This window comes from Trachemys scripta, chromosome 1 (genome assembly GCF_013100865.1).
Source record: "Trachemys scripta elegans isolate TJP31775 chromosome 1, CAS_Tse_1.0, whole genome shotgun sequence".
NCBI classification, from domain to species: Eukaryota; Metazoa; Chordata; order Testudines; family Emydidae; genus Trachemys; species Trachemys scripta.
The window spans coordinates 111,009,627-111,023,666 of record NC_048298.1 but is presented as its reverse complement, the minus strand read 5'-3'; the positions used below and the strand labels follow the sequence as shown (position 1 = coordinate 111,023,666).

Here is a 14,040-nt window from a genome sequence, read left to right as displayed (position 1 = left end):
GGGGGGGGCTGCCCAAAGCCAGTAGCGCTGGCTCGGGCAGCTTGACTCTGTAAATCTGAGAGAGGAGGAGTGGAGCAGAGCCGCAGCGGGAGAGGAAGTGCCGGCCATTTTCCCGGACATGTGTGGCTTTTCGGCAATTCCCCTGGGACGGGGGTTTGATTGCTGAAAAGCCGGACATGTCCGGGAAAAACTGGACGTATGGTAACCCTAGGACAGTACTTCAACAAACAAGGATCTGGCTTTGAGACAAATGCACTCAAGTGACAGTTTTTTATCCCCACAACTCAGGACAGAGAGTTGATGCTGTAAATTCCTACAGCACTATGGTTCTGATCCACTGTATCAGTCTCCCATTCTTGCACAAGTTCAAATGATGATTCCTGTAATTAGTAGTGCCATTCAAAGCATTGGGAGGCAGAAATGAAATTGGAATAGACACCTGAAAATCTGGATGCTTATCCAAACACTTTTGGTTCAGAAATCTAATGCTCTCAAAATAATTTCTATATTTCCTGGTTTTGATAGTCCATTCTTGAACTATTTCCAGCCTTTCTGGTCCAAATTAAAAAGTATGGGAATGCACCGGAATGGTTGCAGCTTGGTTCAGTTCTATTACATTACATTTGACAACTGTTTTGCCCATTCCTAGCTGTACTTCTGCCTTAAGCAAGTACAAGTGTTTGAAAGATTGGAATGTGCAGTAGGCTCCTCCCACTTCCTCTGCTTAGAGCAGTTAATACAGCAAAACATTCTATTACCACAGCACCAAGGGATGGAATACCATTCGTGGATTAAATTCTGTTTTATTCAACAACATTTCAGGGACATGGCACCAAAAGAATGCCACAAATAATGTGCAATTGCCTCCTTTACAAACAATATTCCTCAACTTTTATTTTCTTATTTTCAGGCATTGAACAGTTTATAATTGAAAATGGACCATGGTCTGATACACAGGACCAAAAAAAAACCTGGCTGAAATGTGGTCTCCAAAGAAACCATTATCATTAATAATTTGTACTACACTAGCATTTAGAAGCCGCAGTCAAGATCAGGGCCCCATTATGCTAGATGTTGTCTACACTATGTAAGGTCTACACTATGTAAGGATCCTCCTGGGAAACCTCAGGTGCCCACGTAGGGCACCATTAGTTACACCCTTACACCACAGCAGCAACGTACCAAACATAACAGTTTTTGTGGGTTGAACATTTGTCCACTAGGATCTAAACTAGAGAGACAATCTTTACGCCCTGGAGATGCCTGGGATGGATAGAAATAAGAGAAGGGCCTGAACCAAAACCCCAGATCAGAACATCTTTGAAATCTGAAGGTGCTTGCAATCAAAACCTATTTATGAATGTTGCCGTTGGTCCCTCTTTCTCTAACTAAGTGCCCCAAAACTCAAGATCTGAACACCCCTGAATTTTGGAGTGTGTGAGATATGGATCCAACTTTTGCAGGGTGGGCTAATCTCTAATGAAAAGCAATGAAACATCTTTCCCGTCACCTACATAGCTGATTCTGAAGTTCCTATAAGACCAGTCCGTTTGCTCCTCCTCAGAAAGCATCTCCACTGTGATGTCCCCATAAGCAATAGGCTCTTCTGTAAAAGGCCAGTAATGATCACATTTCACCTAGAAGAAAAGAAAAAACAACAGTACAATCAAAATCTATTTAGACTCAAGTTTGGGAAGCAACACAGCAGAATTTGGCTTGGCACTGAAGCACGTGTGTGTTATGTAGATGTGTGTGTGTAAACTCTCACCAAAAATGAAGCTTTAGAAAAGCAGCCTGATTATGGCAAAAGAAAGGTCTATGGGCCTCATTATGGCCCATGGACTGTAGACAGTTGTCATCCCTAATAGAAGAGCATTGATGATCTCAGACAACAAGTTTCCAAAATGCAGTGAACAAGCTCATACATGAAAGGAAATGAAAATATATGTTCCAAGTGTTCTCTATTACAGTGTAAAGGACCATGATGTAATATTTTTATTTTATTTAGATTTAAAATAATAAAGACAATCAACCAAGGCTCTAGGCACCCTAACAATCAACCATGCAGTAAATACCATAAAATTAAACCATAGCAGCATTAAAATCCATTTCACCGGACCCACTTACCCCATTCACCATCTAAGAAGCATACCCTCAGCCTTCTCCAGAGACCCAATGAAACAGGTGTCTCTTTCAGTGTGCTTGCAAATCTGAGTTATTTTGGAACAAGCGGGTGGGAAGACCAAGTTCCAGAGTCCCAGAGCTCCCACAGAGAACAGCCTGCCAGGTATCGTCTTTCTTTTACAATGAGGAGGATCCAGTTAAGCATCCATGCTGACTGCAACTGTGGCAGTATGGCATGGGGAGAGGGGCATGTCTATTGGCTTGTGCCAGCCCATATACAGCTCATAACCAACACATTAAACTCAACCCAGAGACCAATGGGCAGCTAGTTATCCTGGAACATTGCTGTTACAATGCCCTGCTCAATAAGCGAACTGCTGCATTCTACACAAACCTCGGTCTCTGAATGGTTTTAAGGTGTAATCCCATGTAGAGAGCATTGCAGTAGCCAAATCTTGAGGTAACAAAAGCATGGATAATGGTGGCAAGGTCTGTGGCCAGAAGGAAAGGCCACAGTGTCCTAGCCAGACACTGATGGGAAACAACAGACTGGGCCACTGCTGTGATGTGGTCATCAAACAGTAGCTGGGGGGCTAAAATAACCCGAGTTGTGAATACTTAACTAATGACAGATGTACTCCTTCAATCCAAGGGGCTGATATTACCCCTTCCATCTCCCCTGGCTGCTTCCCCAAACCCACCATCATTGCTCACTATCATCCATGTGCCAACCTTGACTAGACAGTGACTGAGACGTTGAACTGCATCATCCAAACTAGACAAGACATATACACAGAGTTGGGTGTCATCATCATACTGCAGCCCATGTCTTCTTACTAGTAACAAACTTGGACAGATGATTAGGGAGGAGTATAAAAATATTGCTCAAGCATGCAGGGGTGTAATCAGGAAGGCCAAAGTACAATTGGAGGTGCATCTAGCAAGGGATGTGAAGGGTAACAAGAAGGGTTTCTACCAGTATGCTAGGAACAAGAAGGTGGTCAGGGAAAGTGTGGGACCCTTACTGGATGGGGGAGGCAACCTAGTGACAGATGATGTGGAAAAAGATGAAGTACTCAATGCTTTTTTTGCCACGGTTTTCACAGACCAGGTCAGCTCCCAGACTGCTGCACTGGGCAGCACAGTATGTGGAGGAGGTGATCAGCCCTCAGTGGTGAAAGAACAGGTTAGGGACTATTTAGAAAAGCTGGACATGCACAAGTCCATGGGGTCAGATGCAATTCATCCGATGGTGCTGAGGGAGTTGGCTGATGTGATTAGAGCCATTGGCCATTATCTTTGAAAACTTGTGGCGATTTGGGGAGGTCCTGGAAAATTGGGAAAAGGCAAATATATAGTGTCCATCTTTAAAAAAGGGAATCCATGGAACTACAGACTGGTCAGCCTCACCTCAGTCCCCAGAAAAATCATGGAGCAGGTCCTCAAGGAATCCATTTTGAAGCACTTGGAGGAGAGGAAGGTGATCAGGAACAATCAACATGGATTCACTAAGGACAAGTCATGCCTGACCAACCTGATTGCCTTCTCTGATTAGATGACTGGCTGTGTGGATATGGGGAAAGCGATGGACGTGATATACCTTGACTTTATCAAAGCTTTTGATACCGTCTCCCACAGTATTCTTGCCAGCAAGTTAAAGTAGTATGGATTGGATGAATGGACTATAAACTGGATAGAAAGCTGGCTAGATTGTTGGGCTCGGCTCGATGTCTAGCTGGCAGCCAATATCAAGCGGAGTGCCCCGGGGGTTGGTCCTGGGGCTAGTTTTGTTCAACATCTTCATTAATGATCTGGATGATGGATTGCACACTCAGCAAGTTTGTAGATGACACTAAGCTGGAGGGAGAGGTAGATATGCTGGAGGGTAGGGATAGGGTCCAGAGTGATCTAGACAAATTGGAGCCAAAAGAAATCTGATGAGGTTCAACAAGGACAAGTGCAGGGTCCTGCACTTAGGACAGAAGAATCCCTTGCACTGCTGGGGACCGACTGGCTAAGTGGCAACTCTGCAGAAAAGGACCTGGGTATTACAGTGGACAAGAATCTGGATATGAGTCAGCTTTGTTGATGTGCCCTTGTTGCCAAGAAGGCTAACGGCATATTGGGCTGCATTAGTAGGAGCATTGCCAGCAGATTGAGGGAAGTGATTATTCCCCTCTATTCGGCACTGGTGAGGCCAAATCTGGAGTATTGTGTCCAGTGTTGGGGCCCCCCCGCTACAGAAAGGATGTGGACAGATTGAAGAGAGTCCAGCAGAAGGCAACGAAAATTATTAGGGGGCTGGGGCACATGATTTATGAAGAGAGGCTGAGGGAACTGGGCTTATTTAGTCTGCAGAAGAGAAGAGAAGAGTGAGGGGGAATTTGATAGCAGCCTTCAACTACCTGAAAGGAGGGGTTCCAAAGAGGATGGAGATCGGCTGTTCTCAGTGGTGCCAGATGACAGAACAAGGAGCAACGGTCTCAAGTTGCAGTGTGGGAGGTCAAGGTTGAATATTAGGAAAAACTATTTCATTAGGAGGGTGGTGAAGCACTGGAATGGGTTACCTAGGGAAGTGGTGGAATCTCCATCCTTAGAGGTTTTTAAGACCCAGCTTGATAAAGCCCTGGCTGGGATGATTTAGTTGGGGTTGGACTCTATGACCGCTTGAAGTCTCTTCCAACCCTAATCTTCTATGATTCTATGATATCCAAGATCATAAGCAATGTACATGCATTAGCTGATTATTATATTTCACATTCCATTTTGAAAAATAATGTTTTGTCATTTTTACACAGCTCTCACATTGACAGTGTCCCTATTATTATTAAAATACCATTGATATCTGCATGTCATTTACATACGTGTTATCTGTGCAAACGGCCAGAACAAAAAAAAATAGCTGGAAAGCAAATATAGATGCTACAAATATCATGGCCAAGACTGTGTTGATTTGGTTATCTCAGTTTAATGAAAGAATATCTATTACATTGACATCTGTTATAATGGCTGCACTGAAACCATGCAATAAAGCGTGTTGTGTCCAATGCTAATTTACAGAGAACAATAAGATATTTGGAGGCATGCTTCAAGCGGAAGAGAAAAAGATCACTGGTGCCATCTTTAATTTTAGTATTGTTTTGTTCTCTTGTTCCTAATACCACCAGAACAACAGTACTAGGAAATGAGTGTTCTCTTCATCCACACAAGAGGTACAGCATGGGCTCTGGCAGCTCCTCCATGCTGCCCCAACAGTGTGTTGACCTGAAGGGAGAGTAAGACTCTATTTCAGTCCATAGGTGCTGGAACTAGGGGTCCTGGTGGTGCTGCTGCACCCTCTGGCAGGAAGTGGATTCCATTAGATACAGGGTTCACAGTTTGGTTCAAAGGCTTTCAGCACATTCAGTGACCATGCCCAGCCAATTCTCGGCCTCTCTGCTGAAACTCCCAATCAGGGGGACAACCGGTGCCAACTGTGTTAGTAGTTTTTGTGATGTGGATACACACCTGTAGACTAGGAACTGAGCTGGGACCACCACTTATTTCAGAGATGCCAACAAACAGCCATCAGACAGTAACAATTTTTCATTCACCGCCAGCCTGGATTCAAACCAGTAACAGTCCCCTGAGCCATCCACTCCCTATTGCTGCCATTTTAAAGTCTAATTTGAGTCATGTAAGAATCTTTTACTCTTGATAAAAATCTTGTCAGCCTCTTACAACAGGTAACTTCCTACTAAAGATGGGACCAAAACCAAACCTGAGGTCCAAACACAGCTGAAGTTCAAGTAGTTCATATTTGGATTCAAATATTATGGCTCTACTTGCTACCATTACTCATGGTCTCATTCAGCACCAGCTCTTTAGACTTGTTATTTATTATCATTAATCTTAATTATTTGTGTTACAGTAGCACCGAGAGAGGTCTCAATTCAAATAGGGGCCCCATTGTGCTAGGTGCCCTAACACTACAAACAAATAGAACTATTCCTACACCGAAGAGCTTACAATAAGTGACCATGGGTCCCCTTCTGGATCTCCTATTGATTTCATTAGGAGTTTTGGGTGCAGAGGGCTTTCAAGAGCTTGCCTTATATTGCTGTTTTGTGTTAGAAAATAATGCAAAGGAACCTAACGACCACTGAAATTATTTATTTCCTTGCAAAATGCACATAGGATTATGTTACGTACCCTTCTTTTTTCATTACACTGCGTGAGCATAACTATGATTTGTGATTTTTGCTGGAGAACCATCTTCCAAAAATCATTCCTTGTCTCTGGCAATGGCCCCTGGGTTGCAATGTATTCCTGTGGTGAGTTGTAGCCCTAAGAGACAGGTGCAATTTATTAATATACTTCATTTCACAGACTGTTCAGAACATAAATTCTCCTCAGGAGCATATTTACAACGTTTTTAAAGTTACATTTTTGAATGTTTAAGTCCAAAATTCAAAGAGCTTTTTTAAAGTAATTCCTAACATGAAGAAGCCTATATCAAGTTGGTTGGTTTGTTGTTTTTAATTCAGTAAAAACTGTTTTTTTTTTAATCAAAATATTTCCAAGGAGATTTTGAGTCCCAAATACTACAGAAGAACCTGGAAATTAACCTGTGTATGGACAGAAAGTAAAACTGACCAATGTAAATTCACTGTCCAAAAGTACAAAAAATAAACAGCATAAAAAATGAAAACTAAATCAGGGCTGTTTTTTTTTTAAACAAAGTTTTAATAAATTTAACATGCTGTGAATTCACAAGTACAATAGTTATATATCCTTATCTTGTCCTTTCCCCCAAATAAATTAAGTGGCACCTGTGGTGAATTAAATTTAATAATAGAATCAAAAGGAAAGGATTAATCAGCTGAACTCTAATCAAGGAACACATGCGTAAGTGTTTGCAAGCTCAAGACCCAAATCAGTAAAATACCTGGTAATCTTAGACCTAAAATAATAGTAATAGATTATTCTAAAAGTCATAACTCTTAGAAGGTTATCATATATTTATCATTTACTAAACCAGAAGCACTTTTAGGAGAAATTATACCCATACATTCACATTCCTATCCCTCCGCTAATCTGTCTGCTTTTATTTGTAGATACTTTTTTGGGCACTATTGTAGAAAAGGGAATTTAGTAAATAATACAAGATACCATTTCAGTATCTGCTAGTTAACATCAGGCATATTTGCTGGGTGTCAGGACTGATTTAACTATGACCCTGGGTCCCTGTTTACAGTGAACACAGGAGATTATCAGCAGAACTAGGTTCAGAAAGTTATCTAATACCCACAGTAGTTGGGGGAAAAAATAACAAATACGTTCAAACCACAGTATGTTCCTGCATGAATTAGGTTATGGATGTATCAGCCTACAGCATTCAAGTAATTAAAATACTGATGATTTGGAAGCACTTTCCATAGGCAGCCTAATTCAGCATTTCCCATCTGTAAAAAACTCAGTTCAAACTCAACACTCATAATAATTCGTAAGTACAGAACACATTTCATTTTGCTTCCTATGGGATGTGTATATAACTGATGCAGCGCATTTCTGTTGACAGTGGAAAGCAGATCACCATGAACACTAGGGTTTGAGATGAAACTACCATGAGGTGCCAAGTGGGAGAGTGATCATCCAAATAAGCCAAAAACTAACATAGTTGTGTTGTATCTAAAGTATTGGAAGGTGATTTTTGTGCGTAGTATTAAACACATCTAAAATATAAACACGAAACTGACAAAAGCTGAAGAGACATATATATCTGGATGCTATATAGATAGATAGATAGATAGATAGATGCTATAAAATTGTCATTCTAGTTTTCTGACTAGCATCAAATGTACACATTATTAATATTTAATGAAGAAAAAGAGCCTGCATGGCCTTATCACTTAGTTCTGTGATCTTGTCAGATCTCGGAGGCTAAATAAGGTCAGTGCTTTGTCAGTGTTTGGATGGGAGACTTCCAAAGTGGTGATATTGATTCAGCAATGCTCTTCCCATTTTAGTCAGTACTGAACCAAGTCCTTAGCATGAAGCTATGGGCCACTCTGCTGTTTCAGTGGAGAACTAGAATACAGATATGCCAACCATTTGTAGTCATTAAAGATGCCACAGCACTTTTCATAACAGTAGGAAGCTTTTCCCAGCATCCTGGCCAAGTTCCTATGTACAAAATTACATTCTGCCTCCCTACATATCCCACACAGTTACAGCTGAATACAGCGTTCTTCACTTGCTGTCCTAAAACTATAGCAGTATTGCTATGAGCTGTTAGACAGCTGCTCTAACATAGTGCAAGGAAGAAGGCGTGAACAGAACAATAGCAAGATCAGGGTAGTGCAAATAGAAGCTATGTTTGCACACCATGCCCTGGGCTTGTTCTCTGTGCATTTTAACTGTACCTATATTTCAGTGTTGCTGTGGCAAAATGTGCACAAAAACAAGTTTATGGGCTGGTGAAAAGTACTGTTCACTGAAGGCAAAATTAGTGACATTGCGGTAATTTATTTATTTATTTATTTATTTTTAAAGAAGTCACCAAACTGCTAGGAATTTTCACTCTTTTCACTACCTGTGTGATATCTCCCTACTAAGAACATTAAGCCTCAGGTTGATTTGAGTCTTATCACTTACAGGAATATAGTTGGCATTAATGTAGTCTGAACCTTCTTCTTCATTCATCGAAATTAATCTGACACGGCTAAAGTCATCTGTAAAAAGAAGGGGGGGGAAAAGAATGGGGGCAGCTTGAGCAAATGGTGGGAGGTTTTAAATAATCTCTTAAAATCCTGAAACACAATTCAGGGCCGGCTCTAGGTTTTTTGCTGCCCCAAGCAAAAAAAATTTTGGCTGCCCCCCCCCAGCCCACTAGTGCCCCCCCACCCGCACCCCCTGCCACCCCAGCACTGCCCCCCCCAAACGTGGGATCTGCTACCAGCACACGGCAGCCAAGCCCTGGCCCAGCCGTGACTCTGTCCCCATGCGGGTGGAGCTGCTGGGCGGCGCGGAGTGGGAGTACTTGCAGGTGGCAGTGCGGCTGCGGGGCGGCACGGAAAACACGGCCCCTCCCTGGGCTTTGCGGCGCTGCTGGTGGCCAAGGTGGATCAGTTTGTGCTCACCATCCTCACCCCTGACATGCTGGCAGCCGAGGACCTGGAGAGCCCCCTGGACCTGCTGCTCTTCAGCCTCACTGCGCCCTGGCCCAGCCCCGGCGGGCGGGAAGGTGAGGATCTCCGGCTGCGGGGCTACCTGCTCAGCACTGATGAGCCCAGCCGGTCGCTCACCTCTTCACACACTCAGGAAGCCCCTCTCGCCACCACCACAGCCAGGGCTTGGCTCCAGGGGACCCCACTTCCCTCCTTCCCCGGCTCCTCACACGCTCTGGGCCGGGGTGCCCAGAGAATTCAGGGGGCCTGGGGCAAAGCAATTTCGGGGGCCTCTTCCATAAAAAAAAGTTGCAATACTATTGTAACATGTATTTGGAAATGTAAAAAATAACTAGTGAAATAGATTCAAAAATTAATTTGTAATAATTTGAAAATACACTAAATACATTATTTTAAAACATTAAATGCTTTAATGGTATGTATACATTTGCAATTACATAATGGGCTGTTGCTGGGTGATGGTGATGGTTGGTGCCAATGAGCTGTCGCTGCCTGGGGGTGGTGCTGCTGTTGCCCAGGGCTGGGTGGGGAGCTGGGCTCTGGGTTGGGGGGTACCTGGCTCACAGGGGCTGGGCTCAGAGCTGTGTGGAGATGGGGTCGGGGGGTGTCCGGCTCAGAGGGGCTGGGCTCGGCGCTGGGGGTCAGGGCTGTGGGGGGGGATGGGGTCGGGGGGTGTCCGGCTCAGAGGGGCTGGGCTCGGAGCTGGGGGTTAGGGCTGTGGGGGATGGGGTCGGGAGTGCCCCGGCCCCTTACCATGCCGCTTACCTCTCTCCCAAACATCGCTGCAGCCACCTGGTGTCTCCAGCGGGGCCTGAGTTCCCGCCGCTCAGCCACAGCTTGCAGCCCCGCCCCCTTACCGGCTGAGATGCCGGGGGATGGGGGAAGACGGAGGCGGGGGGAGCCTTGGACATACCCGGGGCTGGGGCAAATTGCCCCACTTGCCCCCCCACCCCCACCCCGGGCGACCCTGACTCTGGAAGTCCCTCTCGCCTCCACCGCAGCCCGGGCTCGGCTCCAGGAGGCGCCACTTTTCTCCCTCCGCGCTCCTCACACACTCCGGGAGCCCCTCTCGCGGCTGCTGCAGCCCGGGCTACGGCGGTGGCTAGAGGGGCTACCGGAGTGTGTGAGGAGCGGCGGGGGGCGGGAAGGGAAGGGAAGACTCGGCGCAGCAGGGGCAGCAGGACCCCATCTCCCTTCCTGCATCCCGGACGCCGCTTCCGGCTCCCGGCAATGCCGCCCCAAGCAAAAAAATAAAAAATAAAAATAAAAAAGGGAGGCCGGAATGCCGCCTCTTAGAAAGTGCTGCCCCAAGCACGTGCTTGGAGGGCTGGTGCCTAGAGCCGGCCCTGCACAATTACACACGCTCCAGCATAACAAAGGCAAAACTGTAGAGGGCCAGCATGCCATACTAATAAGTAATGCCCAGTTCTCGCTGCATGGATACGGCTTCATTACTGCTACACGCTCCTGCCTTCAAGAGTCTTCACTGTCAGGCCTCTTCGGATCTCATTAAAATCATGAGAAAAAAAAAAGTTGAAGAAGGCTGCTCAGCAGTAGGAATGACCTACTATTTTCAATCATGACAAATATAAAACACAGAGCTTCAACCTTTCAAAATGAAGGGAGACCTATTTCTCTCCAAGGACAGCTTTTAAAACAAGCTTTTACCTGCTGGAAAACCTGCACCAATTCCACAATTAAAACTCTTCTTCCCCCTCCGCCTTCCCCCAAGGGACCCTCGCAGGAGTCGGCATCTATTGTACTTACATGGCAGGATATTTGTATAGCGATTTTTACATCGATTCATGGGAAGGTCAGCAGCAAAATGGGGTATGTCAAGCCCAATCAGTTTTAGCTCCTGTTTATGACAGAAGGGAAAATGTTGCAATTAAATTAACTAACACCTGAAAATGAATGGTTTGTGAATAATGCTTCTGACAATGGCCAGACTGACAGCCCTGGACTCCAAAGCACTTTATTTACGAACACTACAGATACAGCAAGTTTCCTTGTAATACCTCATCATGTGGCTCATACCTGGGCGACCACTTCTAAGAGTGGGAAGGAAGTCTGGTCTCCATGCCCATTCAACCTTTGGCTACCCTGATGAGACTGTCAGTACGTTTGTCAGTTACTGTCACCTAAGCTGATGATTTTGTTCCTATCTACCAAACTCATTCCACATAGGCCACTGAATAGCGATCAGATGGTGTCACCATCTGAGCTAGATTTCAGTAATGCTTCCTCAATTACCTACAACTCACAGCTGCTTTTGATCCTGAAATTTATATAATTACTATTCATTACCTTAAATAATCAATCTAAAATATTCTGTAACATACGATCATAAATAAGATGAACACAATGTGTGCCACCTGAGAGAACAGTGGGTCGAATCCTAACCCTATTAAGTCAAATGGAGTTTTGCCACCATGATCAACAGATCCAAGATTCCACCTAGTGTTTGTAGCTCCCTTTTGTCTTCACTTGACAATCTTGCATTTTTAGTACTGGGGAAATAAACTAGTCAGACAAGACCATATGTCCCCAGTTAACTGTCCCTTTGTTTCAGAAGATTTGGTTATCACCAGTGCCATTTTTCGTTTTAAAAATGGATTGTAGTCAACTTAGGCTGCCACGTGGACTATGCTACAACAGATGCATGGGTCCGAATGCCGCAATCATACCACCCATCTGGTTCTTTCAGTCTGGCAAAAGAAGTAGTCCAATTTGGGAGAGGCAGCTAGGAGCTGTCGTCTCCATATACATACCTCAAATTGCAGAGAAAATTTATAATCTGAATCTTTGGCCATATCCTTGATGTAGCCATCAAAGTCATCCAACTGCACAGGGCTTTTCAAAAACACATGGAAAAGAAATTAATTTCTTAAATAGGTTTGTTTTGTTTTTGAGCACTAACAATTCACTAATCTGTATTTTTAGCATTGTATTCTACTAAGTAATTATACCTGGGATAGAGCTTGCAAAAAATCTCAAGTTTGTGTACCTGAAATGTGACACATACGGTCTGATGAATCATTTACCTGTGATTACATGTACTGCATTGTAGCCATGTGGGCAACTGCCGCTAATAGGTTAAATCTACCCACTTCATTAAGCTAATTTCTTGAGGCAAAATTCCCATTGGCTTCAGTTTGAATTTTGCCTGATTTAGGATGCAGGATTTGGCCCACTGGCAATGGAACCTAGAATTGAGAGTCAGGAGAGCTACCAACTCCTCACCCTTCAAATCAAACTGTTTTAAAGGGGACCCTCCAGCTATAGCTCTGATTGAAATCTCCATTTCAATTAAAAATGAGCCTGGGATGCCAGATTTGGATCCCGATTCTAAATCCCATCACAGTTCAGATGGTCATATCCAGGGTTTATGTTCTGGTTATCTTTAATTACAATACAATGGCACTACTTTCTGGATGGCAGCAAAAGCAGCTCATTTAAACTGCCTTAGTGACACACAAAAATCCCTTTCATACAGGGGGAACTATCTGGTAAATACAATTTTTTTCATTTCACATGCACCATAATCACACAAGCCATTAATAGGTTTCATTGGCCTGAATTTGGGTCAGACAAGGTCTATGATGTAAAAAATGCAAATTTCAGCCCCAGAGCAACAATTGTTTTCCACTGACTTTGAGAAGTTCAGGTATTTGCCATGTTTGACATTAGAAGCCAAATTCTACTCTAGCATAAGTGGGCACAACACCCATTGAAGACAATGGAGCACAGACATATTGGGCCACATCTTCAACTGGTATAAACTGGCCTGGCTTTATTGACTCTAATGGAGCTATGCCTGTTTACTCCAGCTGAGGATCAGGCCCTGAATTCAGGCTAAAGAATGAGTCATTAGTTTAACACCTTAAATAATGAAATACAAGCAAAGAGTTTTCCTCACTTAATTATCATGTTTTAATTTACAAAATACCGAGGCATGTACACAATAATCCGTTCATTTACTTGAAGCAATATGCCACCAAGGAACTGTCTTTTATCTCCAGATAATTACTCCTGTTTACCTGTTTAACAGTAATGATCTAATACACAACAGCAACTGCCATCAGAGCCTGATATCAAGAAGGAAATAGCAGTTTTTCACCGTTTGTCATTTTTAAATGAGGAAAGGCCCTGTTGGAATTGCTAACTTAGTATCATTGATTTTTCCCCAGTAGTTAATTTTCTATCAGTCAGGAGCTCTTTTACTACAACCCAGCTGTTGAGAAGATAAAACAAAACACAGGGTAATCTTGATTTAGTGCAGGGGTTCTCAAACTTCATTGCATTGCGACTCTGCCCCCCCCCTTCTGACAACAAAAATTACTACATGACCCCAGGAGGGAGGACCAAAGACTGAGTCCGCCTGATTCCCACTGCCCCAGGTGGGGGAGCCAAAGCCAAAGCCCGAGCCCCACTGCCCTGGGCAGGGAAGGGGTCAAAGCCCAAGGGCTTCATCCCCAGCCGGGGGCCTGTAACCTGAACCTGCCGCCCAGGGCTGAATCCCTTGGGCTTCAGTTCGGCCCCGAGCCCCAGCAAGTCTAAGCCAGCCCTGGCAACCCCATTAAAATGGGGTCCTTACCCACTTTTGGGTCCCGACCCACTGATTTAGTGTAATTATCTGTTGCCATGTGCTTCCAGACATCTCTTGCTACAATCTCTCTCTGGAGGTATTTACCAGAATGAAGAATATGTATCTCTGTAACTTCAACACATTTCCTATAGTCATAAA

General features: G+C 44.1%; 1 protein-coding gene across 2 annotated transcripts in view; it reads right to left on the bottom strand.

Moving 5' to 3' along the window:
- Window positions 1-14,040, bottom strand: part of PTPRO (protein tyrosine phosphatase receptor type O) — a 199,646-nt gene that overhangs the window by 13,713 nt on the left and 171,893 nt on the right. For both annotated transcript variants that reach the window (XM_034781855.1, XM_034781863.1), the window contains 5 exons: window positions 12,065-12,146; window positions 11,061-11,151; window positions 8,761-8,837; window positions 6,316-6,450; window positions 1,515-1,637 (listed from right to left, as the gene is read on the bottom strand). In XM_034781855.1, the coding sequence (XP_034637746.1) occupies window positions 1,515-1,637; window positions 6,316-6,450; window positions 8,761-8,837; window positions 11,061-11,151; window positions 12,065-12,146 (508 nt within the window). The remainder of the gene's footprint in view (window positions 1-1,514; window positions 1,638-6,315; window positions 6,451-8,760; window positions 8,838-11,060; window positions 11,152-12,064; window positions 12,147-14,040) is intronic.